The sequence below is a fragment of the Eschrichtius robustus genome, chromosome 12, assembly GCF_028021215.1.
Source record: "Eschrichtius robustus isolate mEscRob2 chromosome 12, mEscRob2.pri, whole genome shotgun sequence".
Classification (NCBI taxonomy): Eukaryota; Metazoa; Chordata; class Mammalia; order Artiodactyla; family Eschrichtiidae; genus Eschrichtius; species Eschrichtius robustus.
This window is the reverse complement of record NC_090835.1, coordinates 103,026,644-103,053,958: the sequence shown is the minus strand read 5'-3', so window position 1 is coordinate 103,053,958 and position 27,315 is coordinate 103,026,644. Positions and strand designations below refer to the sequence as shown.

The 27,315-nt window shown below is 43.8% G+C and overlaps 1 protein-coding gene across 1 annotated transcript in view; it reads left to right on the top strand.

Moving 5' to 3' along the window:
• The window catches only part of BMP6 (bone morphogenetic protein 6), a 146,007-nt gene that overhangs the window by 103,350 nt on the left and 15,342 nt on the right, over positions 1 to 27,315 (top strand). Inside the window, exon 2 of the mRNA XM_068558386.1 lies at positions 17,767 to 17,959. Coding sequence (XP_068414487.1) covers positions 17,767 to 17,959 — 193 coding nt within the window. The remainder of the gene's footprint in view (positions 1 to 17,766; positions 17,960 to 27,315) is intronic.

Sequence of the window (27,315 nt, the reverse complement as noted above, 5' to 3'; positions counted from 1 at the left end):
GATCCCGAAAGAACCCAGACCTTGTGACTTGGCCGAGGGAGCTGCCCGCCCTGTGGACTTCCCCCACCCTGTGGACCCGCTGTGCTTCGGGGAAAACAAAATGTTAAGTGAGCAGTTTAGCTTGGACTTAATCTGGAGGCAGATCAGTAACTCTACACTGGGAGCCTCTCTCCGTCGTGTTCTCAGGAAAATGAAGTGAATCACCGGAGCAAAGAATGTACTCTGGTGCTACAGCAATAATGAAGTATAATGTTTTGAATTAGGAGAGGGAGGGAGAGTTACTGAGAAACATTTGGCTGTCACTGCATTGTTCCTCTGCCTCCCCTGCCTTCCCACAGATAGATGCTTGGATAAGAATCTTCTCCAGCCTGGCTTTTCCTAAACTCAGCCTTGCGGTGAATTGACAAGGCTGTGTTAGACACAGAAATTATACCAGAGCAGTGCCTCCAAAATGACGGCTTCACGGGGGCTCCAGGAAGTGGAGACGAGGACCTGAGCTTCTAGCTCAATCCAAAGATGTTTTCCTTGTACCACTTGTTAGTTAGGAAATCAGAACCAAACGAAAAAAACAAACAAGTGCATACCGCCAATCTGTCACACTTGAACATTTCCCAGCTCATACCTGTCTTTCTGACTTTATATTATCTGTGATCATCATCAACTCTGAGGACCCAAAAGCACTTTGGTAGGTTGGAGTCCGTTTTACTCTTATAAATACAACTGCCTGAGAAATTACGTTGTTCAGGTCAGTATTAGCCAGTTCACTCAGAAGTTGCATGATAATTTTTTTTAGAAACAGGAAGATGGGAGCAATGAGGCCCTGTGTTTTCCACTCTTTGGAGCCTCTTATAGGTGTTTTCTGTTGTGTTTTTTTTTTTTCTTCCAAATCATACATTCAAATGCTTAACCTTGGTGCACCTGTTGTTATTTTCATGTAGGAAGCGTTGCCGATAAACACTTGGAGTCAATTAGGGCTAAACACACTGACGGGCGGGAAAGCTTGGGTGCCCCAGAAAGGGAAAGAGATTCTCCGAGAGCAGCCCTGAGAGAAGCGTTTTGTTGGGTTTTTGCAAGGATATGGTGATCCAAGTTGTGTCTCTGAAAGGGAAGAACAGCCCTCTTCTGTGTTTTGCGCTCGGATGGCTGGGCCGTGCTGCGGGGACCTCCCCATGGGGGGACCCTTCCTTTCTCTTGTTTAGAACACGGCAGCCATGATCACATCTGAGTTTAGAACCGAGGGCTTAGCTTGGCCAGGAGATGTTCACGCGTCTGTCCGTCACTGCGGCCGGGCCGGCCGGTGCTCTGGAAGGTGTGACCCCATTGCCTCCATGTGGGTAGTTCCCTGGCTCAGCAAATACACACTGGCCCCCTGCTCTGTGCCGGTGCTGGTCCAGGCGCTCAGACACAGAAGGTGACAAGACAAGACGCCCTGCCCCTGTGCATGCACACTGGGGGTGGTTCTCGCCCTCAGTACCGGTACGCGTTTTCTTTCTCCGTGGCCCTCGGGTTTGGGCGTGGCTGGGGTTAAGAGGGAGGGTCCTGTGCTGCGGCCCCCTCGCTGTCAGGCCACCCGGGGCTTGGACAGGAGCATGAGAAAGGCCTCTCCCCATGTCCCATGCTTGGCATGTCCGGCACTGGGCCTCGGGTAATAACGGGTCATCTGATGCGGTGTAACTGACCAGGAATCTGAAACCCCGGTCACCCTGGGAACCAGGGCAAGGAGCTGGGCTGTCAGTTACTCTTAACTTTTAAAACTTGAACATTTCATCAAAACCGAATAGCTCCATTGTCATGGTCAGAAGTCCACTGTGGAAAAAGGCAGGATTTAGTGTTTATTTAAGCTGCCACCCAGCGAGAGAAACCAGGCCCACATAGTTCACTTCTCAACGATTTAAGGACTGCTTTTCCATTTTGTGGATTTTTCATGCTCTTGCCTGGTCTCTGCAAAAGGAGGTGGAAGAGGTAGGATTTATTGGCCGGGCAAGGGTGGATGTGAAGAAGACCCCTGATGGGCGTGATCTTAATAAAAAGGACGCATCATCCAGTACTTTATAGCCCTGCCGGGCATTGCCTGAGCATGTTGGTGCACGGGGTCTGAGTTCTCTCTGCCTCATGGATGGAAGTTACTTCACCTGTGGAGTGTCCTCACCAAATCGGTAAACACAGGCCTAGTACCCCCTGCTAAGTGGGTTATTGATATTCCGTTCTAGTACCTGATAAAGTAATATTATCTTTGTTTGCAGATTTAAGGCCACCCTGTAGATGTGGCAAGAGACTGAAAACAGTGCAGTCAGCTGACAGGCTAGAAAGAAGCCTCCACCTCTTGGTCCGGTGCTCTTTCCTGCATGTTAGACTTCGGACTTTCAATAAAGGAAATGATAGCCATTTGATAAGGGTCCCTCCCTTTTCATCTTTCCCAGGATGTCTTCTGGTGAGAAGCTTCCTCTCTCATCAGGGCTTGATTTTCAGTCTCTTGTTACCCTTCCCACTTTGCTGCTCTCTGAGGTGCCCTTTTCTTCTCTTGACTCTTGCTTGGTCTGTACATCTATTTTTCCTTCTCGTGGTCCCTCCTGTAACTCCTCTGAATTAACCTCCTTTGTAATCAGAGTCAACAAACATTTATTGTGAACCTGCTGTGCGCCAGAGACGTTGCTGGGCATGTTCACTCAACACTCAGTGACTCTCCAGCCTCTCTCTGCTCAGGGGTCCTGCCCGGCTTGGTCCTGAGGGGGGCTTTAGCTAATCGCCCTACTTTTGGGGACAGGCTGTGTTTAAATTCTAATAGAGCGTTGTTAGTGGCTCCAGCATGAACTCTGGGGAAGTTGTGGCTGAGAAGGAGAGATGGAGAGGAAGAACAAAAGAGGGCTTCTCCGGTGGCGCAGCGCTGAAGAATCCGGCTGCCAGTGCGGGGGACACAGGTTCGAGCCCTGGTCCGGGAAGATCCCACACGCCACGGAGCAACTAAGCCCGTGCGCCACAATGACTGAGCCCGCATGCCACAACTACTGAAACCCGCACGCCTAGAACCCATGCTGTGCAACAAGAGAAGCCACCACAGTGAGAAGCCCACGCACCGCAACGAAGAGTAGCCCCTGCTTGCCGCAACTAGAGAAAGCCTGCGCACAGCAATGAAGACCCGATGCTGCCAAAAATAAAATAAATAAAATAAATTTTATTTTAAAATAAAGAGGAAGAACAAAAGAGAATGAAAGAGGTATTATAATAGAAAACAGGCACTCAAATACATGTGCGTGCACCTTCTTGCAAGCACTATTCATAGCAGCCAAAAGGTGGAAACGGTCTAACTGTCCACCGATGGATGAACGGGTAAACACAATGTGGTGTGTATGTACAATGGAATATTATACAGCCGCAAAAAAGAATGAAGTACTGATACACGCTAACACTACTGATGAACCTTGCAAACATGATGCTAAGTGAAAGAAGCAAGTCACAAAGGACTGTATGACTCCATTCATATGAAATATCTATAATATGCAAATCCATAGAGGTAGGGCAAAGATTGCTGGTTGCCAGGACGTGGAGGAGGGGGGAATGGGGAGCTTACTGCTTAATGGGCGTGGGTTTTCTTTCAGGGTGAGGAAAATATTTTGGAACCAGATAGGGGAAGTTGTGCACAACACTGTGAATGTACTAAACGCCCCTGAATTGTTCACCTTAAAATGGTTCATTTTAGGGGCTTCCCTGGTGGCGCAGTGGTTGAGAGTCCGCCTGCCAATGCAGGGGACACGGGTTCGAGCCCTGGTCTGGGAGGATCCCGCGTGCCGCGGAGCAACTGGGCCCGTGAGCCACAACTGCTGAGCCTGCGCGTCTGGAGCCTGTGCTCCGCAACAAGAGAGGCCGCGATAGTGAGAGGCCCGCGCACCGTGATGAGGAGTGGCCCCCGCTCGCCACAACTAGAGAGAGCCCTCGCACAGAAACGAAGACCCAACACAGCCAAAAAATTAATTAATTAATTAATTAATTTTTAAAAAAAATCAGGGCTTCTTTAAAAAAAAAATGGTTCATTTTATTATGTAAATTTCACTTCAATTAAAAAAAAAAAGAAGAATGAAAGGGAGAATGTCAGAGGTCTGTTTCTCTGAATTCAGGATGAGATTAGAAGTCCATTCTGTCTTGTGCATGGTGACCTTGTGATATGGCTTGAGTATTATTGAAGTATTTTGAGCTGATTAATTTCTTTCCTCTGCTCTTTAACATTTAAAATGCTTGGAGTTTGCGTCCTGAACGCTGAGTGCAAAGCAATATGAAAATTGGTGTTCTGGCTTGGGTTCTGGTGTTCTAGCCAGAGTATTGCGGCTTCAAAAAACAAAGCTGGACAGATGTGTCCAGTCGGTCCCCCGGTTTCACTGTGTTCTAGAGGATGCCCTTGGGGCTTGAGGAAAGATCGCAGGGGCTAGAGTGCAAAGCCTGCGTTTGTTCTGGCTCCCTTTGCCTGTTGGGGACACTGTGGTGCCCAGGAAAGCGCACAGGGCAGGCCTCAGTCCTGGCTTCTGCATTCATTCTTTGAGCCCTCCTGGGGGTATGAAGGCAAACCTGTCATGGACCCTGCTTTTGAGAGGCTTACGGTCTAGCAGAGGAGGGCGGCAGCCACATGAGCAACTGGCCATCGTAGTATAAGGTCAGGGTGCAATTTCCATGGGACGTTACGGGAATTTAGAGTGAGGGTCCCCAAACCAGTGGGGATGGGGGTAGGGTGGAGGAGGAAGGCAGTTAAGGAAGGCTTCCTGGAATTCAGCCTTGAAGGTTTAAAATAGTGCCGATTGCCCATGAAGTATGGCAAGTAATGGTTTTAGTTCTAGCAAAAGAGAAACACTTAAAACTGAGCGGAAACACATTTTTAAAAAAGAGTTTCACTTTGTTATTTTTCACCAAAGCGTTAGTAATTACAGAAGAAATAAGAACCTCCCCTTATTTTTTGGCTTTAATAAATTGTCTTTATTTAGCATTACATAGGAGCACCAAAGCATTTTCAAAATTGGGGGCCTGTAAAGTCTTCATCCTGGAGGTGAGGGAGGGAAGGATCTTTTTTTCTTAATTCAAGTATTGTTGATTTACAATTTCATATTAGTTGCAGGTATGCAGTATAGTGATTCAATATTTTTGTAGATTATACTCCACTTAAAGTTATTATAAAATATTGGCTCTATTCCCTGTGCTGTACAGTATATCCTTGTAGCTTATTTTATGCAGAGTAGTTTGTACCTCTTAATCCCATACCCCTGTCTTGCCCCTCCCACCACCCCTCTCCCCGCTGATAACCACTAGTTTGTTCTCTAGATCAGTGAGTCTGTTTCTGTTTTGTTGTCTTCATTCATCTTATTTTTCAGATTCCACATGTAAGTGAAAACGTGCAGTATTTGTGTTTCTTCGTCTGACTTATTTCACTAAACATAATGCCCTCCAAGTCCATCCATACTGTTGCAAATGGCCAGTTTTCATTCTTTTTTATGGCTGAGTAATATTCCATTGTGTGTGTGCGCACGCACGCGTGTGTGTGTGTGTGTGTGTGTACATACACGCCACATCTTCTTTATCATTCATCTGAAAGATCTTTGGAAGGGCAAGTCGATTGTATAAGTAAGGCAAAGGCATGAGGTTCTGGGGAGTGTGGTCAGAAAAACAGAGCAGTTTAATTCCTCCTAAGAGAAGAGCTGACGCAGGGGAAGGTGAGGGGCGGGACGGGAAGGCGGTTGGGGGGTCAGGATTGAAGGCTCTAGGCAGGCACGCCACAAGGTAGGTCGGGGGTGTGACTGTGGTACGAGCTGCGGTGTGGGGATAGATGGACAAGGGGCGGAAGTGAGGGCAGCGGGACAGGCTGTGCAGGGGCGGTGGGCGTGGAGGGAGCACAACGGGTGGGTCAGAGAGACCTTTAGAGCAGTGCCGTCCAGGAGAACTTGCTGTGACGACGGGAGTGTTCCCTGCCCTGCTTTCTGATACAGCATCCACCAGCTGCATGTGGCCACTGAACACTTTTAAAATTATTTATTTTTATAAATTTATTTACTTATTTCTGGCTGCGTTGGGTCTTCGTTGCTGTGCACAGGCTTTCTCTAGTTGTGGCGAGCGGGGGCTACTCTTCGTTGCGGTGCGTGGGCTTCTCATTGCGGTGGCTTCTCTTGTTGCGGAGCCGAGCTCTAGGCGTGCGGGCTTCAGTAGTTGTGGCATGTGGGCTCAGTAGTTGTGGTTCGCGGGCTCAGCAGTTGTGGCTCGCAGGCTTCAGTAGTTGTGGCGCATGGGCTTCGTGGCTCCGCGGCATGTGGGATCTTCCCGGACCAGGGCTTGAACCCACGTCCCCTGCATTGGCAGGTGGATTCTTAACCACTGCGCCACTAGGGAAGCCCCCCCACTGAACTCAACGTGGCTGGTGTGACAGAGGAACTGCACTTTTCACCTTAACCACTTTACACTTAAATAGCTACTCGTGGCTACAACACGGTTCTAGAAGGTGAAATCCACACTAGCCGGGGACTGATCGGCCAGCTGGGCCTGGCCGGGTGGACAGAGGTGAAGCTACAGGGCAGCTCAGTTGGGGGATGGATGAGTTTCCTCTTGTGTGTGTTGGGGCTTCCAGGGGACCAGGGGCATCTGGATGACGACGTGCACCCAGCAGTAAGACAAACACATTCCTTAAGGGAGAGCAGTGGCTGGAGATGCCAGGTGGGAGGCATCAGCATAAAATCCTAGCAGAAATCATAAAAGTGAGCAGCTTAGGGAAGCCCCTTCACTGCCTCTGTCCTCGGAGTCCTGTTGATACCGTGGTGATCTTGTTTGCTCTGCCTGCCTGCTGGGGCTGTTCAGAGAAACAGATGACACGATGTCTATGGCGGTGCCGGTGGACTCTTCAAACGTAAGGCGGGTTTTATAACATTGCTCGGAGTGGAGAGGAATGTGTCCCAAATGTTATTTTCCAAACACAGAAGATAAAGGCCCCAAATTCTGGAAGTGTTGCAAGCTAGATAATCCATCAGGCCCTCCTGCTAAAAGATGACTAGGTCCAGGATAAACAGAGGCAAATATGTCTCCGTCAGGAATGTCAGGGACTCCGAGACATCTTGGAGGGCTCCCTTGAGGTTGTTACTGTGAGCAAACAAACATAAAAGCCGGGTGTCTGCGAGTGCAAATACCAGCACCACTCAGATCACGAGACCAGCTCAGGGTCCAGGCCAAGGTAGGAGAGCGGTCCTGGAGGGTCCCCCGTGAAGCCAGGGCCCTCCAAGCTTCCAGAAGAGGTCACTAATTCCAGAAGCAAATGTAGTCCTCTCAGAAGCAAATGTACTGTGTTTTTTTTTTAAAGAAAAGCAACACCAGTTTAAACATTTAGGATGAATTTCCATCAAAAATTACCTAAAAATTTCGAAACACCCAAGGAGGTAAAACCGGCAAAAGGAAAGTCATCAGAGGGATGGGAGGGCAATGCGGATTAAGTTCCCCAAGGATTTCACGTATTAGAAAACAGACACCAAGTTAGAAAAGGGAAGACAGCGATGTAGGAAATACACACAAAAAATGAAGAATAGTATAATAATACATAATAGTGATACAGAACAATGGAAAATGACCAAGTAGACCACAGAGCAACCATGACAACAAAGAAAGCTATTGGAAAAAAAATTTTTAATCATTAAATGACAGACTAATAGATGGCTTAAACTGTACATTAAATACCAAAGAGAGAATTGGTGAACTTGTAGATGGGTCTAGAGAGATGGTTCAGCCCACATATGAGGAGGTAAGTGATGGAAACGTGCATTTAAGAGAGGCAGAAATTAGAATGAGAAGGTCTAATATAATATCCATCTAACTTTCATCTCAGAGGAAACTGAAGTTAAGCCAAGAGAGACCAGTATCGATGAGCTAGTGGCTAAGACTTTCTCAGAACCGATGGGAGGGAGATAGGCAGCCGTAGACATGTGAAGTCCAGTGTCATCCCAGCAGAATAAATAAAAGGAAACGCACAGCTCAGGGCGTTGTAGTGAAGCTGCAGCACAGCAAGCACAAGGACATAAAAGCAACCCGAGAAACCAGATCATCCAAAAAGAAATGATAAGTCTGGTATAATGAATGCAGACTTAAATTTCTCCTCTCAGTCACAGCGAGGACGTTCCGCCCGCCCGATATTGCTGTGCCGTTGAAACCAGAGGTGTGGGAGAGTTGATTTTTCTCTTTGGGCTGTCCCATTTGTCTGTTTTGACTGAAGATGTTCAATTTATTTGTGAAAAAATGCATGTGATGTATGCTGATGTTTACTAAATGTAGTCTGATTGCTTCTTTATAGCAGTCCCTAGAAGGAGGCAAAATGGTGGTTATTTGCTATCTATGGGACTCTATCAAGGCTGCCCCTGTTCAACTTAAGTCTTTCCTGGTGACACATGTTTATTAGGAGCCCGAGTGCACTCCCTCGTGTTAGCTGAGGTCTGTGCCTTGTTTCCACTGTAAGACATGCGTGGTTGAAGCTATTGAACTTCTTCCCAGCCTAAAGTGATGTTAACATCTGTTGGGGTAGGAAAAAAGGTTCTAAAATGAGGTTTTCAAAATAAAAAATGACTCGCTTAACCCTTACTACTAATGATGGTATGTAGGCACTAATTTTTGGTCCTAAATCTCTTTATAATATATGCACCGAGTCTGGTCTTAAAAGTCATTGGGAATCAAAGGGCAGCCTTGGGAGTTCCTTTTTGTGGTGACTGAACTGTTCTGGGTCTGGACTGTGGTGGTGGTTATAGGAATCTATACATGTGACAAAATGTCATCGAGTTATGACATACATACATACTCAAAAAAGTGCATGTAAAAGCTGGTGAAATCACAGATGTAGAGAAAAAATGTATGGACACCAAGGGGGTAGAGCAGGGGAGGGGGATGAATTGGGAGATTGGGATTGACATATATACACTAATATGTACAAAATAGATAACTAATAAGAACCTGCTGTATAGGACAGGGAACTCTACTTTGCTGTACAGTAGAAACTAACACAACATTGTAAAACAACTATACCCCAATTAAAAAATAAATAAAAATAAAGCTGGTGAAATCAGAGAGAGGGTCTGTAGTCTTGCTAAGGTATTAATGCCAGTGTCAGTTTCTTGGTTTTGTTATTGTTCTTAGTTATACAAGATGTTACATGGGACCTCTCTGCTTTTTTTAAAAAAAAAAATCTGTCCTGTTTTTGCAACCACTTAATAGATCTATAATTATTTAAAAAAAAAGGTAAAGTTTAGATTAAAAAAGTCATTTAGAGCATGGTAGCCAGGAAAATAGCTGCTTCTTGATATTTGTGATTCTCATAGAACATGAATACAAATATTTAGGAATATTTGGTGAACCCTGGAGGGAAGGATCATGGCACTGTGGTTAAAAAAGTGAGTAGGAGAGTTGAACTCAGTGTCTCTGTCACTATTTAAGGTTGCAAGCTTGCAACAGAGAAGTCTAAAGGCCACCATTGTTAAAACCCTTGGAAAACTAGCCAGAACTTTCTATATTGCCTAAAATGAAATCAGCTTGCGCCATAGCATGAAAAAAAAATGTTTATAGTTATCAATGGAATGGTAATTTTTTTTAAAAAGGGTTTCAGCTTTTTCAAGTTTGGTCTATAAGTGGAAGCATTAAGCATTTGGAAAATGTAGAATTTATTGTGGAATGAATGTACCCTTGAACAACGGAGGTTTGAACTGCATGGGTCCACTTATATGGGGTATTTTTCAATAGTGAATACTTCATACTACACAGTGTGTGGTTGGTTGAATCCACGGATTTGGAGGAACTGAGGATGTGGAAGGCCAGCTCTAAGTCACACTCGGATTAACCCCCGAGTTATTCAAGGGTCAACTGTAATTCCCTGAATTGAGCTATACTGAATTAACCACCGAGTGAGTCCAGTTAGTGAGAAAGTAATGAATATGGACTACTCTTAAATGTATTAGAGAGAGTGTTCCATTCTTCTTTATTTTTTTTTAGTTATCTATTTTATACATAGTAGTGTATATATGTCAATCCCAATCTCCCAATCTATCCCACAAGTGTTCCATACTTTTCCCTCCCTCTTTCTTCTTTTATATTTGCAGTTGAAGTAGGTGGTGTCTTTATTTTTCTCTAGACAACTTTAATTGATAGAATTCAGATTTTGTGGAATGATGTTCAGAAAATACCTATATTAAAATATCTTTATCACGATCAAATTAAGCAGTAGTGAGAAAGAAAAAGTGACCTTCAGTAAGATGAGTCAAAAAGGAAATCCATGAATAAACAATATTAGAATGAGAAAAACATAAATAGAGCAGAGATTAAATAATAAGAGAATACTCTGAAAAACTTTATGGAAATAAATTTAAAGAATTAAGCCCAAATTAACAAATTTTAGAAAATACACACTGACTTAAAAAAAAGATAGCTTGAATATTTCTATATGTTTAAAGGAAAATGACTGAGTAATTAAAACTATTCCCCAAAGGAAATTCAGGATCAGATGTTACTGATAAGTTTGCCAAACTTTCCAGGAAGAGATCATTTCTTGAAAAGAAAGGGAACATTGCCCAACTTATGCCAAGAGCAAGTGTAACTTGAAACCAAACAACATGATGATATGAGACCATCGGGTCACTTATGAAAACGAATGCAAAAATTTCAAACCATAAATTGGAAAGGTAGTGGAACACATGACGTGACACCTTCAGGTCAACGTCATGGACTGCGTGTTTGTGTCCCTGAAATTCATACTGTTGAAACTCTAATCCCCAGTGAGACAGTATTAGGAGGTGGGGTCTTTGGATGATAAATAGGTCTAGATGAGGTCATGAGGTTGGGGCCCCAGGATGGGATTAGTGTCCTTATAAGAAAAAGAGACTCCAGCTCCCACACACTCTCTCCCTCTGAGAGCATGCACCAAGGGAGGCTACGTGAGGACCTAACCAGGAAGAGGGCCCTCAGCAAGGACCCAGTCCTGCTGGCGCTCTCATCTCTTGCTTCCAGCCTCCGGAACTGTGAGGAATAAATGTTTGCTGTTTAAGCCACCCAGTCTGTAGTACTTTTGTTACAGCAGTTACAACTCACTGAGACAGGGAAGCAGTTTGCTGAACTTCTTATTGGGTCCACAGTTTGTAATGTGCCTCGTCCTTTCCAATTGTTTAACCTTAGCAGCGCTGAGCTGGATTCCAACACAAGACTGAAATGAGCACCCTCACCTTCTTCATTGTTCTAGAGGAAGTGGTTCAAACGTATCACCATTAGGACTGTTGTTAGTGTACGTTTTTATGTTGACTCCTTATCAGGTTAATGGAGTTCTTCCTATTCCTGGTTTGCTAGTTTATTTTTATTTATTTATTTATTTATTTAATTTTTTGGATAAGCAACTCTTTTTTTTGGGGGGGGAGGGTATAGTTGTTTTACAATGTTGTGTTCGTTTCTACTGTACAGCAAAGTGGAGTTCCCTGTGCTATACAGCAGGTTCTTATTAGTTATCTATTTTATGCATATTAGTGTATACATGTCAATCCCAGTCTCCCAATTCATCCCACCACCACCATCCCCACCACCCGCTGGTTTGCTAGTTTAGAAGAGACTCAAGTGTAAGGAATGGACCCTGTTGGGCTCCTGATTCCAACAAACCCAATGTAGAAAGACAATTTGTGAGGCATTTGAGGAAATTTAATTATGGATTGGGTATAGGACAGTGAGGAATTATTTTAACTGTGGTGTGATCATACGTTGTGATTGTGTAAGAAAATGTCCATTTTTAATTTTTTTAACAGTGGTAAAATATGCATAACATAAAATTTACCCCTTTAGGTACAGGTACATTCACATTGTTGTGCGACAGTCACCTCCATCCTCTCCAGAACTTTTTCATCTTCCCTCACTGCAACTCAGTACCCATTCAACACTAACTTGTCATACCCCCAGCCCCTGGAAATCACCATTCTACTTTCCGTCTCTATGAATTTGATTGCTCTGGGTACCTCATGCAAGTAGAATCATACAATATTTGTCCCTTTGTAACTGTCCTATTTCACTTAACAAAATGTCCTCAAGGTTTATCCATGTTGTAGCATGTATCAGAATTTCTACTTTTATGGCTGAACAGTATTCCATTGTATTTATGGACCACATTTTGTTTATCCATTCATCCATTGTAGATATTGGATTCTTCCTATCTTTTGGCTTTTGTGAACAAAGCTGCTATGAACATGGCGTACAAATATCTGTTTGAGTCCCTGCTTTTGATTCTTTTGGGTACCCATAGACACCCAGAAGTGGGATTGCTGGATCGTGTGGTAATTCTGTTTGATGTTTTGAGAAATCACTCCACTGTTTTCCACAGCAGCTGCACCATTTTACATCCCTACCAGCAACGCACAGGGGTTTTACTTTCTCCACATCCCCACCAGCACATATTAAGAAAATGCCCGTGTTTGTAATAGATCTACACGCGGTAGGGCTGCAGAAGGAGAAGAGTTGCTAGTCGTCCATTCCCACAGAACCTCAGCACCCCACCAGGTGATGGGCTGCACAGCCCCCTGCCTGGGCAGCCTTCAAGCTGAGCTGTGGCCATGACTAGATTTTCCCTGGGTGCCTGTAAAACTTCCATCATGTCTCTGAAAGGAAAGACTTTAAGAGAAAAAGAAAAACTGAACACTCTATGATTTAGTGATACCTACATATGTAGTAAAACCTTTTCAAAGGCAAGGGACTGGGAATTCCCTGGCGGTCCAGTGGTTAGGACTCCATGCTTTCACTGCCGAGGGCGTGGGTTCAATCCTTGGTCGGGGAACTAAAGTCTCGAAAGCCCAGAATAAATAAATAAATAAATGAAAGGCAAGGGACTGCCAGACATTATTCATGATCCGAGGTCCCTTGTGGGTGGGAGTGGGGGATGGCACCGGGGAGGAATATTGTTCACCTTCCAGTTTTTAGGTTGGGTGCTGGTCTCATTTGTGCTTTGTTATTATGTTTCATTACCTCCATAAATTACATATATATATACATACTTTTGCATGTATAATACTACATAATTTACACTTATAATCTTAACCTAGTAACGTTTATTCTTTTGGGCTGTGGCTCCTACCTGTTGACTAGAGGTCTGGTGCTGGTCTGAAATTTCAGTTGGTATCGTCTGAGGCAAAGAGAGAGAACAGAGTGAGTTTTATAAATTTATTTATTTATTATTTATTTATTATTTTTAGCTGTGTTGGGTCTTCGTTTCTGTGCGAGGGCTTTCTCCAGTTGTGCCAAGCGGGGGCCAGTCTTCATCGCGGTGCGCGGGCCTCCCACTATCGTGGCCTCTCTTGTTGCGGAGCACAGGCTCCAGACGCGCAGGCTCAGTAGTTGTGGCTCACGGGCCCAGTCGCTCCGCGGCATGTGGGATCTTCCCAGACCAGGGCTCGAACCCGCGTCTCCTGCATTGGCAGGCAGACCCTCAACCACTGCGCCACCAGGGAAGCCCCAGAGTGAGTTTTATAAAGCGAAATTGATTCAACTTCAAGGATTGTGTATGTCCTTGAATTACATCCTCCCTACTTGATTTGGTGTTAAAAGGACCTTTAAAAATAAAATTTAAAAGGGTGCAGTTTGTTGTCTTATTTGTTTTATTGTCCTTACAAAAGGAAAACAGAAACAGTAGATGTCCTTGTGTAAGGTCATTACCATTAAAAAAAAAAGTGTTTTCAGTGGTCCTTGAAATAAAAAATTCTAGGAATTGTTGCTTCAGAGAACACAGTACTGTGTTCAGTAGCCAAACACCAGGGCTGATGACACTTAGGACAGTGATTTCACTCACCTCCCTTTCCAGAGAATGTAAGTCCTCCACATTTAGAGACATGAGTGAATTTGAATAACTCAGCAAAGACATACTCTCAGCTCAGAGGAGCTAGATTGTCAAATACCTGCTGTCAAATACCGGCTAACGATGCTTCCAACTACCATTTGCTGAGCCCTTCCTGTGTCATTGACTGTCTTGTACAGATTGTCTCACTTAATCCTCAGAGATGTTGTTATTCCCATTTAACTGATAACTGAAACTTTGGCTGATATCTTGCTCGGTATCACCTGAGTAAGATAAGGGGGAGCTGGATTTCAAAGCCGTGTTGTCAGCTTCACACTTCGTCCACACTCTCGGCTACTACCTCGTCTACACTCTCGGCTACTACCTTGCTACTACCTATTCCACACACGGCACCATCTTTGAGAAGCCAGATGCAGGGGCTACAAAATAGGTACTGAGCGCTGGATCCCCACCTCAGCCCTCTCTCATTTTTCTTGAACTGTCTGATGTTTAAGGAGCCCAGGTCACAGAGCTCAAAGGGGAAATGCTAAGCTCACTGGAACCATTACCGTTTTACGGTGGTGGTCTTCAAATGCACATGTAGGCAGTGACCTAATTGTACTTATTTCTTGTATCCCTATGAGACATTAGCAAATGCACTGTGTAACTTTAATTGAGGGCAGAAGATCTGGGGAGAGAGGAGGCATTCCAAGCAAACTCCAATGACCAGTAGCTGAGGTCTCCTGGGAAGAGTGAGGAGGATGGTGTAGCTCTGAGCTAAGAGGCACGAGGAGAGGTTCAGGCGAAAATAGAGTTTAGGTGGGAGAGCTTATAACGAGGTGGGCAGCAATCAGAGACTCACGGGGGGCTGAGGAGACCATGCCTCTCCTCCAAGAAGGATACAGGAAAAGCAGGAGGAAGTGGAGTGCTTCAAGACCGACCAGAGGAGAATTGGGGAAATGTACATATAAGGCAACGAGTTCTAATTCACACGGTAATAAAATGGAAGGCTTTGAACTGTGCTTCCACTTTCTCATTTTTAGATTCTTTATCTATCTCTTCACATCTGTCTGTGAGCGGCTGCCAGGATCCTTCCTTAGTCACACACACTGCCTCCCAGGATTTCAAAATCCCTCCTCCTTAAGAACTGCATGCAATTTCTCCCCTTCCTGGCAAGGTCAGACTCTCCTTCTCTCTTCCTCTCTCATCCTCTCTTGCCCTCCCTTCTCATCTTGTGTCAGTTGCCTCTTACCGTGTAACAAATCACCCAAAACATAGTGGCTTCGAACAGCAAGGTACTGTTATCATCTCTCACGGTCTGGTGAAAAGACTGGGATGAACTGGGTGCCCCCCCACCCCTCAGGGTCTCTCATGCAGTTGCAGTCAGGTGGTCACTGGGGTTGGGGTCGTCCCGAGGCTCCAGTGGGTTGGACATCCAAGATGGCGTCTTCATACCATGTCTGGTGCCTCAGCTGAGGTGGCTGGGGACTGACTGGGCTCTTCCCTCCCTCCTTCCTTCTCCCTCTCTGTCTCTGTGCGCCACACAGCCTCTCTACGTGGTTACCTCGGACTTCCTCATAGTCTAGGGGGTTTAGAGTAGTTGCACTTCTTACATGGTAGCCATCTTTCCTTAGACATGCATTCCAAGACACCTAAATGGAAGGAAGTTCCAGGCTTATGACTTAGCCTCAGAATCACTCAGCACCACTGTTGCTGCCTCTTATTGGTCCAGAGAAGGTCACAGAACCAGCCCAGGGGAGAAGGGACCACCTAAGGGTGTACATACAGGAAGGTGTGGTTTACTGGGGGTGGTATACCTCTCCAAAGACTAACTAACATATTTCTCATGTGTTGAAATGTCTGTCCCTTCTCTCCTCCTTATAACTGAAATATCATAAGTCACTGTTTTATTTTTATTTTTAAGTCACTGTTTTATATCTTGCTTCGCATTCATAGTTTTTCTGTTGTTTATGTTAAGAGTGATTGGAAGACTTCTTTGAGGGATTCTTATGCATTCTCTCAAAAGAATCTTAAGAATATGCTTTCATTTCTTGATATTGACATTTTTAAGCACCCAAGAGGCCCTATAGAAAAGCTGTGTGACTATTTTTTAGAAAGTCTCTTTGGGAAATCAGATTCGATTCACTTTTTTTTAACCACTGATGATAACATATCAAACTGAAAAGGCAGATCAGTTTTAGGGAAAAGTGATCCACCATCAGGTGTGGGTGTCCTTGGGTGAACTCCCCAACAATATTGCTTTTCATGCTTAGCCACTAATTAAAAAACCTGTTCTCTTGTTGGGACTGAACCATGGTTTACTTTCTGGCTGGACCTTTTTTTTTTTTTTTTTTTTAACTTATATTCAAGCTCTTACACAAGCCAAAGCTTACTGTTTTTTAACAACTCTCTCCCCTCCCGCCCCCAGAAAAGGGATAACTTGAATCTAAAAGATTTGTTGCATAGTCACATGGCAGTTTCAGAAATTCTTTATGTAAAAACCTCGAACCGACGGATGGCTTAACTTTCCCAAGCTTCTGCAATGCCATCGTGGTCTCAAGTTCGTGTAAAGTTATTGGCTGTAAAGGAGCTTAATCTGCAGAGCTTTTCTCTGGTGATTATGGAGAACAGCACATGGGGGAGAAAGTGGGCCATTGGAGGTGGCAAATAACTTGATCTTTTTTTTTTTTTTTCTACCCACAAGTCCTGGAAAAACTCTGCCATCAAGGATTAATTTGCTCATGAGATTTTACTGCGGTTGCCATTAAGAAAAAACTAACAGGAGCAGCAGGGCAGAAGCATTTCTGAGCTCTGGGGAAAAGAGTCAGGATTTGTGGTGGGACGCAGGGTGCTTGTTTTTCTCTCCTACAACGATTATGAGTTAAGCATCCGAGGTTGATAGTGTTCCTCTCACCCAGGACTTTGTATAGCCATCTGAAGGCTGACTCTGAAGCATGATAATCAGTAGTTTGTAGTTTTCCATACTTTGTCTTTATGCAGGGAAAAGATTTCATTTAAAGAAACCTTTTAGGGAGTTCCGTGGTGGCCTAATTGTTGGGATTCGGTGCTGTCACTGTCATGGCCCCGGTTGGGGAACTGAGATCCTGCAAGCCACGTGGCATGGCCAAAATATGAAAGAAAAAAAAAAGCTTTTAGACTCGATCTTTTCCCAATTTTTAAAAAAAGCCTTAGACAATAGCATGTTATCCCGTTGGTGATGTGTTTCCGCATCTCTGTCCTCATACGTGGGTTCTACATGCAGGTTAAATGGAGACCCCGGCAGCTTCACAACCCAGAGGGTCCCTCCCCTCAGAAGCGTTTAGCCCTCAGTTTCCTCCAGTAGAGGGAGGGCAGTGGACTTCAGTTAGAGCAATATTTTCTATGAAGTTTCACACTAAACCCCTCAACAAAAATTCCCCCTGGACATCAGGCAAAATACGAGGACCGTTCGAGCTTCAGACCCAGGCAGAACGCGCTGCCCACCCCCATCTCCGACCACGGAACACCCCTCCCCCAGCAAAGGTTAGCTGAGGGCTGCCCTGGGTCTTGGCAACTGCTTGGTGGGGAGAGAAGGAGGAAAGGGGGGCTGTGAGGGGACAACGGGGCCAGGACGGCAGAGGCGTTCTTAGTCACTGTTGCCTGCATTCCTCCAGCTTCCCTGGGAAGCCCTCTTCCTCTCATGCTGCAGATGAGGAAGCCGGAAGACAAGAGTTCAAATAACTTGCTGTCATGCAACTTGGTTAAATAGTTTTAAGTCGTTAAAGAGAATCTAAGCATTGTATTTAATCCTTGGGGAGAATGAAGGATTTTAATCTCAGCCTGGCCGCCTGGCCCGTGGTTCTTGCTGCCACCCACTGATCCCTCTAATGAGGGTAACGGTAAGCCACTTAGGAATGAAAAACGGGGGAACTTTCTAGAGGTGAGCCTGTGGCACTTAGCCAAGTAACGATAGCTGTCACTCTCTCTCTCGTTTAATCCTGTAGTGGAGGACGACAAGGAGTTCTCCCCTCGCCAGCGACACCACAAAGAGTTCAAGTTCAACCTATCCCAGATTCCTGAGGGTGAGGCGGTGACGGCTGCAGAGTTCCGAATCTACAAGGACTGTGTTGTTGGGAGTTTTAAAAACCAAACTTTTCTTGTCGGCATTTACCAAGTCTTACAAGAGCAGCAGCACAGGTATGGAGGCTCGAGGAACCCCAAAGGGTGGGGCTGGCCCCCGTTTCTCACCCCGCCACCTTATAACCCCGACTCTGTCTCTGCAAGGTGGCTTGGAGTTCAAGGGCAGCACACGGGCGTGACGGGGGGTGTGTTCCCAATGGTAGCGGTGAGCCAGCAAGACGACTTTTTTGCTCTTAAGGTGAAAATTTCCCAAATAGTTTTCTTTTCCGAAGCAAGCCAGTGAATGGTATCTACTAAGCATCCTTTGTGTTCGGAAAACATAACTCACTGGGACTAAAATGTTTCCCACTATGTTTTAGTCCCTACTTTGAGTGATGGGTGAGGGTGGCCAACGTAAGTTCGCACGCGGAAATTATGCGGATGCTTAACTGCAAATGCTACTGATTCAAGCGAATAGAAGGCTGTGTGCTTGTGCATGTAATGTACACATATATGATATAATATGTCTTTGAGTGAGTGTGTGTGTGTATATGTGTGTCTCAAATGTATTTTTTATCATGTAGCTGCAAGGGACCGGTAGACTTTTTTTCCCCATGTCTATATTATTCTTGTTTCCTGAAATGAGGCCACACTGTTTTACAGAAGAACTGTGTTCTTGGGGCTGCCTAGCAAATAAAGGAAAACTTCCATGGAGTGATTTTTAGAGCATCGGAGGGGCTAAGGGATGAAGTATTACAGCAGTTATTTCAGTCCTACAGCACACAGAAAACAAGCCCATGACCTTGAACTTTGCTTGTATTTAGGGCTCAGTTGAGTGGCTTGGCCAGAACAGAGAGTCCGATGCAGAGGTTAGCACTGCCCGTGGTTCTCAGCGGGCAGCAGGTAGGATCTCGGCACGTGATAGGTCTTTCTGGCAACTGTATGGTAAATACGAAGATAAAAGGGAAAGGAAGAGAATGCAGAGGAGGAGGGACATTTATGTCCTCTCGTTATGGACTCTATTAGTTTTGGTTTTATAAACCACCTCCAGATTCTTGCTTTTGGTCCTGGAAATCTATTAATTTCCCAAGAAGGTCCAAACGTTTGGATTAAGAAGGTCCAAAGGAAGGAGTTGGGCCTCTCCTGAACTTAACGGATCTGTGTGTGGGTCTGTCGCAAATACACACACTAAAATAATAACAAACATGAACTTGTCCCATACAAGGACGATTTTGAGAGCACTGCCAACATTTGGCCCTGATGCATGCTCAAGTCTGTAACGAGGGAACTGGAGAAGGAGGGACATGCCAGGCTGTGGGGACATGTCCCGGTGTTGGACAGACACACGGATGGCTGTATGTGAATTCTCAGCTGTGGCAGTTAAATTGTAAGTAAAACAGAGCCGTTGCAGGATCTTTATAACAGACCAAAATTTCAGAATGGAAGGCAGGTTTTCTGATGTCTGATTTTCGCTCCTTAATAAAAGTGTATTCATTGACTTAACTGTTAAGGGCCTCTTTTGAAAAGTAAATTATTCGTTGCTAGATTTTCATCTTTCAATATTTCAGAGACAATTGCTATTCAGTGATTCTTCGGAACTGCTTTAGCCACTGATTTTCAATCCGCCTAAGTATCGGTCCCATTGCCTTTCTCTGACGGAAATAACCTGCTGGTGCCTTTTTTGGCTCAGACATTTGTTCGGAAAACATAGTTTTCTGTGTTCTGCAGGATAAAGCTTTAGAGTGAAAACACTAGATTGGAGGTTTTGTGACTATGGACTTTTTTCAAAATTATTATTATTTTAAAAAAGAGAGAGAGCACGCGCTGGCAGACCATTTGTAAGGTTTATACTGAACTCCAGCCAAAAGCGAACAGCTGCCTTGAGCTTCAGATCGTGGTGTCATGCTTCCTCCAGGCCAGCAGTGAGCTTGGAAAACAAAACTCCCAAATGGTCCCAACCTTCGCTGACTCCGTGTCAAAGCAGAATTGTAATTTCTCTGCGTTTTAGGATGGGAGCATTTGGTGATTGGACGTGTTTAATTTTTGTGCATAGGAAAGGGGAAATCCTGGGAGAATTGGGAGAATTTCATGCTTTTAAAGAGTTCCAGGTTGGCCAGGAGAAGATTTTCTTATCGGTGGGCCTGGAGCCCAGGCTGCCTGCGGTTTGCTCATGTCCTTCCAGAGGCCTCCAGATTGAACTGTGGGACCCCTTCTGGGGAAGGTTCGATCTCCCCATCTGTACCATCTTGGGGTGTCTTGGCTGAAAAGGACCCTCCAGGCCTGTGAAGAAACGTAGCTGTCTAATCTGTTTCAGTGAAATTTGTAGCATTTGATGGATCAGCTTAACACACGTGTGTGTTGCAAAAGAGTTGGCCTCCTTGGAAAAGAAAAAAAGAAAAAAGGCAGGTGTTTCAATGCTGAGTCATACCATCAGCTGAGGCAGAAGAAGTTCTGTGTTGGGCCTCCTGGTGTAAAGGGCAGCTAGGGAGCCCGACCCAGGGAGGGTCAGAAACGATTCTTGGAATATAGGCCATTGCTGCGAACTCTGCAGAAACCTTATTTCTCTGACTGGTAAGAAATCACTGGACCAGGTAAGTTCAAAAAAGTGATGAGTTGAAGAGATGGTGCTTTGAGGTAGGACAGGGTAACAATTGATACAGTATTCAAAACCTGAGAGTAAGCCAAGAGATGGAATCTAAGTCCCGAAAAGATCTAGAGCAACTCGCAGAGTGGAGTGGGGTTGGCAGCCCTACAGCATACGCGGTCCTATCAGAGGAGCACAGGGGGCCCTTTGTAGTTTATTTTTAAATTTTACTCTGGAGTATGGTGTGGGGTTGATATCTTAAGATGAGTTTGGTGTTACTATCTGATGTAAGAAATTGTTATGTTTTTATGATGACCTTGGTGGAAACTGGCATTTGCACAGTGCTTAGAGTTTGGGAAAGACCTTCCCCTATGTTCCTTCCTTAGGATTTAGCCATGACCCCATCAGACAGCTGGGCAGGCAGGTTATCCTTAGAAGGATGGAACGTGGCACATATGGATTTTGCCAAGTCCAAATTAGGCCTAAACTATGATCTGCTTTGATTCCCTCAAAGTCATCCCGGTGACATGGGGACAGTCCTGAAATAAAGGTAAAGTGCCAGAAAGAGGTAAGCGGTCCCCTTATGGCACGCCTTGCATCTTCATCTCCTTAGCTTGGATGCGAACATCTCAAGGACGCTTCTGTTTGGATGGCATAGGAGACAGCTCCGTTGGGGGTAAAAATGTGTCTGTTAGAATTCAGGCCCTGGTATTGATACTTTGGCTTTCAAGGGCTTGCAATGGAAAACCTCTGCAAACCTTCATTGATCTTTTGGTCAACCATGGATCTATTAGCAGTTCTTCTAGAGGAAGGCGTGTGGAGGAGAAAAAAGACTAGAATAAATTTATATAAAAGTACTTGTCCTTATTCACAGTATTATATCTTTGTCCATTTACTTTACCATTTTCTCCCGAATCTCATACACACTAAGCTGTCTTCATACTTGGAGGGTAAAGGCTGCTCTGATTAACTGTCAACGCTTCCATTGTCATATGTAGTAGTGTGATGGTAGCATGTTGCTTTTCATAACATGTACTCATGATCTTTACTTTTACAGCACCTATAGATTAATAGTGCAGTTTGGGGGCCTTTAAGAATATCATTTGCATCTACATTTCTATCTGGTGAAAGACATACTTTGACTCTTCTTATTCAATTTTGTATATCTGGAAGTCAAAGTCTAACAGCATCTCTTGAAAGCCAGCCAGAAATTTTTTCAGTGTCTGAAAGATGGTTCTGTTTGGTACATGAACTGGCCACACGTGCCTCTGATAGTTTTGACATCCCATATTCTACTCTATATGGTTTGGCAGTTGTATTGCCTGGCAGTGATAATCTATCTTCTGTGTATATGATAACTTTTCTTTTTTGTGTTCTATCATGGTGCAGTCCTTTGGAAGACATTTAAAGTGAGAATTAATTACCAAATTCAAAATTCAGTTCCTCCCGGTATAAGCAATATCACGACTCTGTTTGCAGACAGGCAAAGTAGGGTTTTGTGTTTTTTTTTTCAGTTTGGTCCATATGTTTCATCCTAACTTCAGAATCCTTAGGATTGGAAGATGTGCATCTTTGAATCAAGGGAACAGGGCAATGCTGTGTTAAAAGTTGGTTTTTAAAACCAAGAAAGATTTCCTTAGGCCACCCAGAGGCCATGCCGGTGGAGTCCCCAGAAACAATGCCAGACTGAATTATTGTTTAAAGTTGTGACCAAGTTCACTATTTCTGACCTACTTTTTAAGATAGAATATAATTGTCCCAGGAGAGAAAATAACTGTCAAAAGGCAAAAAAAAAACAGTTTTCCAAAATTTTTAAATGATTCGCTACTCTGAACCATTCACAGAGATAGGGGATGTAGGAATAAGTCAAGGAAGGGGGATGGACATGAGTCCAGGTTGGGACATGTCTGAGTCATGGTTGGATGCCCAAGAGGCAGTGGGATATGGGAGTGTTTAGATCAGCAGAATGAGCTAAACTCTACAGGAATGGATATTTGAGATCACAGGTGAACTACAGATGTAGATTAGATAGCTGTGTAAGAATAGAAAAACCTACCTGACCCTGGACCATTTATTAAAAATACTATCTTTTTTCTAGGCACATCAATGGCATTTTTGTCATGTATCAGGTGACCACATGTGTTTGGGTCTGTTTCTGAGATCTTTATTCTGTTCTATTGATTGATTTTTCTCTTCTTGTATCAATAAAAACTCTTGATTCTTTTAGTTTTGTAAGAAGTCTTAATATCTGGTGTGTTAAGTTCTCCAAATTTGTTCTTTAAGATTTTCTTGGCTATTGATGGCCCTTTGCATTCTCATATACATTGTAAAATCAGCATTTCAATTTCCACAAAAGAAACTTGCTGGGCTTCTGTTTGGAATTTCATGAAATTTAGAGCTTGATTTGGGAAGAATTGACTCTCCCTAATATTGAGTGTTCCAGTCCAAGAATATGTTTATTTAGGCTTTCTTTAATTACTCTCAATAACACTTTACAGTTTAGGGGGTCTTGAATGTTTTTATTATAATTATTCCAGGAATTGAAGTTTTTATCCTATTGTAAATGGTGTTATTAGCTTTTAAAAATTTCAGTGTCTAATTCTTTTTTGCCCACATATAGAAATACAATTGATTTTTATATATTGACCTTATATCCAGCAACCTTGCAAATTTACATATTAATTCTAATAATTTTTCTCTGCAGAATTTTAGAATTTCCATGAATATAATCATGTCATCTATAAATATTTTTATTTTTTCCTCTGTAATTATATTTTTACTTCTCTTTTTCTTGTTTTATTGTGCTCACTAGATGTCCAGTGCAATGTTGAATTCCATTCAGATTGCTGTTAGATTTCTAATTTCAGATTGGAAATCTCTGTCAGATTTCTAATCTAAGGGGGGGAATGTTTAATATTGCACCATTAAGGATAATGTTTGCTATAGATATTTTTGTAGATACTCTTTATTTTATTAAGGAAATTGTCCTCTGTTCTTAGTTTGCTATGAGTTTTTTAAAATTAGAAATTGATGTGGATTTTATCTTTTTTCTGAATTTTTTGGGATGATTATAGTTGGTCCTTCATATCCATGGGTTCTGCATCTGTGGAGTCAACCAACCATGGATCAAAATATTTGAAAAGAAATTCCAGAAAGTTTCAAAGAGCAAAACTTGAATTTGCTCTGTGCTGGCAACTGTTTATTGATACATAGCATTTACATTGTGTTAGGTATTATAAGTAATCTAGAGATGATTTAAAATATACAGGAGGATATGGGTAAGTTATATGCAAATACTATACATGATTTTATATAAGGGACTTGAGCATATGGGGATTTTGGTATCCAGGTATTTTTGGTATCCAGGTTTGGGTCCTGGAACCAGTCCCCCAAGGATACTGAGGGATGTCTATATATGATTTTTCTCCTTTATAGTGTTAATGTGATATACTACATTAAATGATTTTCAAGTGTAAAACCAACTTCACATTCCTGGAACAAGCCCAACTTGTGATTTATTGTCCTTTTAATATAAGGCTAGATTCTAAGATCATGTCTGAAAACTTTATTATCTGGATCACCTGTGGGTCTATTTCTATTATCTGTTTGTTCCCTTGATTTTTCCTCATTTGGTTTTATTTCCTGGCATGCCTGATAGTTTTTTAAAATTAAATTCTGGGCATTATTTATGAAATCAGTTCTAGATACTGGTATCTCCTTCCAGACTGGGTTTCATTTTCTTCTGGAAGGCAGAAAAAATACAGACAGGCAGATCACCTTGTTCTTTTGTCTTAACTGAGGCTGGGTTTCCGGATGTGTTAAGGCTTCTCTGTTTCTGGTTTTCCTTTTCTCCTACAGTTTTAGCTCTTTAGGGGTCTCAGCTGAAGGTCTAGGTTGTTTACCAGAAGTTCCCTTCCTTGGTGGCCTCTGAACTCTAATTTTTTAACTCCCCAGTATTAAGAGACTGCCAAAAACTCTGCTTTGCTTTTTATCCTCTAAGCAGTTTCTTTCTGCTTGTTTTCTCAGCTTCCTCCTGCATGCAAACACAGTCTAATGTTTGGCAAGCATCTCAAATGGAAATATTGGAGTTCATGGACGCCAGGACTGGAAGAGCCAAGGTCCTAGAGGAAGTGAACCCAAACTTCTATGAGATCACTTTTATGAGCTCACTCCTCTACAGCCTCTTTCCTCTGGGACCTTAGCCCTTCAAGTCATAACTTCCTGAAGCTCCAGTTTGCGTCCCCAGCCAGCGATATTGCTCAAAGCTCCTGGCTGCTTCTCCTTTCTGTTTGACATCCTTGCGTCATGCTAGGAATTAACAAATACCCTGAGATGAAAAATCAACAGCAAATACAGGGTTCACCTCAATGCATTTCTCTTGACTCATCAACCATTGCCTTTCTCGGTTGCTCTAAGATGGCTTCAAAAAGGTTTGTGTTTTTAGTCTTAGCAGGAGTGTTAGTTTGATACATCGTAGCCAGAAGCATCTATCTCTGAAGTATATTTTTATTATTTTTATTTGGAAATCTTTATAATGAATCCCCACAAATGTTGATGTTTGAGTCATTAACCAAACAGTATAGTTCTGGAAACCAGATCTGAACGCGGTAGTTGAGCCAGGATCTAGGCGAGTTGTTTTCTTAGAAAAGCATTTATCATAGACTGATTCTCATAAACTGATTGCTGTATGAATTCTGTCGGATGTTTGGTGTTGCCTCTCAAAGTGAAGTAACGTGAACTCTTATCTCCACCGACATGAAAGTGAGATACCTGGGACCGTTTTCTTTTATGAAGAGAAGGGCAAACTTGAGAAAGCCAGGAATAGGAGAACCCTATTGTCGTTTGGGTGGAGGAAAATCAAAGCCTTTTTATCGCTGTGCCCAGCCACACCTGTTTCTCTTTCTGTATCTGGCTTTCACAGGTCCCATCCCCAGGGACTCCTGCAATCTTACTGCTGGCTTGATAATCTCTGACGCACTCAGCGTGGGTCCCGGGCAAGCACTGAACTTTTCAGTATTTGTTCCTTTGCCCCTGAAAAGGGGATAGTGTAACTGACCCACAACTGCTGTTATGTAACCCATTCGTTTCATCTTCTTAGTCAAGAACATATTCCTTAGACTTAGAATCATCTCCCTGAAGTTAAAGAAAAAAAAAAAAGATTCAAGAAGCTACCAAACCTTCTTCCTCCGCCTGTCTACATTCTGTTCTTTGCAAGGACACAGGGGAGCTGAGAAGGTTAGAGAGGAATTAACATTATCACACAGAATTGGATACACTCAGAAGAATGCTAAGTTTGGGGAGAGGGGGATGTCAGGGCATGGGGAGCCGGAGGAACTATTGTTTGGAACTGTTTATCCACTTGGTAAATGTGGCAGAGAAAAGAAAATAGGCCTGAGCTTCCCTGGTGGCGCAGTGGTTAAGAATCCACCTGCCAATGCAGGGGACACGGGTTCGAGTCCTGGTCCGGGAGGATCCCACATGCCGCGGAGCAACTAAGCCCGTGCGCCACAACTACTGAGCCTGCGCTCTAGAGCCCGCGAGCCACAACTACTGAAGCCCGCGCACCTAGAGCCGGAGCTCTGTAACAAGAGAAGCCACTGCAATGAGAAGCCCGCGCACCGCAACGAAGAGTAGCCCCTGCTCGCCACAGCTAGAGAAAGCCCTCATGCAGCAACGAAGACCCAACGCAGCCAAAAATAAAATAAATAAATTATTTATAAAATAAATAAATTTATTTAAACAAAGAAAGAACATAGGTCTTTGTTTCTGGAACTGTGCCTTCTGGATTATTCATTCCCAGAAACGGGTTGCTTTGGTTGCCTGCAATCTCCCCCGGGACGTCCAGCTTTGTGGGAGTTGGGCCATGGTTGTGATCAAGATTTTGTTTTGCTATTTCTTTTAAAATCAGAAATTAACAGTATTTTTACCGTTTTAATTCCCCATATTGGGCAAGGATGTGGATGTGGGGTTGGTGATAAGAACTAAGACATATAAGATTTGCCCATGACATGTTTAAAAGGTGGCAGACCCTTCATTCAATCTGTGTTCGATCGCTAGGGCATGTTGGAGTATTTGCCCCGGTGTCTGGGAACCTTACTGTGTCTGCGTGGCCAAAGAGGACAGGTTAGGTGGCCATGAACTTGTACAAAGTAATCTTCCGCCTTCCCCCTCTCTCCCTGTCTTGGACACATAGGAGCAAACCTTCTAATAATACTGCTGCTTCGGACTTGATCTAACCCGTGGTTCTGATTATTAGTCTAACTCTAACTCCCTGAGGGTAAGGCCAATCCCTAAGACAATCAAACACTTACTTGTGAAGCCTACATGACTTTGCATGATTTTAAGGAGAGGAGCAAGGTATTTTGAGAGCAGACAGCTTTGAACCTTAAGTCTAAAAAGCAGGCCAAGGTCATTCTCCTCATACTGGAGAGGGAGAGTGCTGGAGGACAGCGCCTCTGAGTGTGGTCCCCAGACCAGCGGCAACACCATCACCCGGGAATCTGTTAGAAGTGCAAGTTTGCAAGGCCCCGCCTCAGAATCTCTAGCAGTCTGTGTGTTAACAAGGCCCCCAGGGGATTCTGATGCAGGCTGGCCTTGAGAACCTCTGCTATGATGGTTAAGAGCCAAGTTGCCTGGGTTCAGATCCAGCTGAGTGAGTGTGAGCAAGTTGCTTAACCCACATATGCCTCAGTTTCCTGCTCTGCAAACCTGTGCTGGTATGAATAGTATTTTGTTTGCCTCTTCGGGTGGTCGTGAGGAGCTGACATATGTAGGAGCGGTCCCGTGGTAAACACCATGTAAGGGCAGAGCCGTGTTAATATCCTGACAGCAAAGTGATTTGTACTGGTTT